Raw genomic sequence first — 1,342 nt, 5'->3', positions numbered from 1 at the left:
TCATAAATCAATGAAGTTGTAAGCTTTTCAGCATTGAGTTTACATGCAGAGTGTTTATATTAACCTATGTTTCCTTTCTAGTAACGTGCATGACATTGACTTGTACATCGGTGGTTTAGCAGAAAAGCCCTTATACGATGCACGAGTAGGTCCCACGTTTTCATGCATTTTGGCTGACCAGTTCTTAAGGTTAAAACTTGGCGACAGATTCTGGTTCCAGAATTATGAAGCTGGCTTCACAGATGGTAAGTTAAATGGCACCATTCAGTGTAAAGTGTCAGGAGACGTGCTCATGACTTTAGTGTTTAGTCACTCGAACATAAGCACAATAAACGTACACAAAGATTAATAACGGCCAAGAGATAATAAGCATGACTATTCGCGTTATTTTTTTTCATATAATAGTAAATCAGAATTGATTATCCCCACATTTTCTGTTGGCATTATTTCTGTTTTATGGCATTTTCTGCTGGCGTTTATACTTTGGTTTCTTGTGAGCAGAATTACGCAAATAATTATAAACATTACAATGGAATTTTATCGGATAGCTGACAAAAACCCAGGAACAACCTGATTAGAGTGTAGTAGTAATTTGGATATACATGGTGTTTCACGGTTAAGGTATATATACATACGTTTTGTACAGGATGAATGCTTTCAGGCTGTAGATATTTCATCGACAAGCTCAGTTACTGTAAGCAATTCTTCCTTCATCATTATCTTCTGTTACACTGCCCCCCTTTAATCGTTATTGCTTTTCTCTTTACAACAGAACAAGTGTATGCGCTGTCCTTCACTACCTTGGCGAGCATCTTGTGTGAAACCATCCCAGAACTGCAGAGTATCCAAGAACACCCTTTGATCGCGCCCAGTTATATAAATTATGTGTGGCCGTGCTCTGGCTATTACAAGCCCGATTTGAGTGTGTTTAAGCAATAGCTGTCGTAAATCACAGCAAAATTGCGTTAACTTCACCCAGATCATGAAACAAATAAAATGTTTCAAAATTGTAATTATTGTTTTTGTTTTTTCTCTCTCCTAATAAACATATACATCAGTGCTATATTAGAAAACTGCAAAAATCGATTAAACCTTTTGATATATCCTGTCAGTGAATGCCATTCCTCCATCACATCTTCCTGCCATCAGATCATCATCTTGTTACTTTGTCATTCCTCCACCCTCGTGCCACGATGCCCACCCTACCGATCCACAGGCTCTCGACAAAGAAATACAACAGTAATCAAAGAAGGTAATCGATTACTGATAGATTGCTCTCCTATAGTATTCAGTACTTATGATTCCTAAAAATTATTTGTATCGCCCAACACTAGTATGTATG

At 37.5% G+C, this 1,342-nt stretch overlaps 1 protein-coding gene across 1 annotated transcript in view; it reads left to right on the top strand.

The window, feature by feature from the left end:
- The window catches only part of LOC119591419 (peroxidase-like), a gene marked incomplete at its 5' end in the record, with an annotated part of 5,252 nt that extends 4,236 nt beyond the window's left edge, over positions 1-1,016 (top strand). The window contains 2 exon segments of the mRNA XM_037940159.1: positions 82-245; positions 773-1,016. Of these exon segments, the coding sequence (XP_037796087.1) occupies positions 82-245; positions 773-939 (331 nt within the window).
- Positions 1,017-1,342: the final 326 nt, after the last annotated feature.

Source organism: Penaeus monodon, chromosome 28, assembly GCF_015228065.2.
Source record: "Penaeus monodon isolate SGIC_2016 chromosome 28, NSTDA_Pmon_1, whole genome shotgun sequence".
NCBI classification, from domain to species: Eukaryota; Metazoa; Arthropoda; class Malacostraca; order Decapoda; family Penaeidae; genus Penaeus; species Penaeus monodon.
Note: the sequence above shows the minus strand (reverse complement) of the source record. Positions and strands in the feature narration are given on the sequence as shown.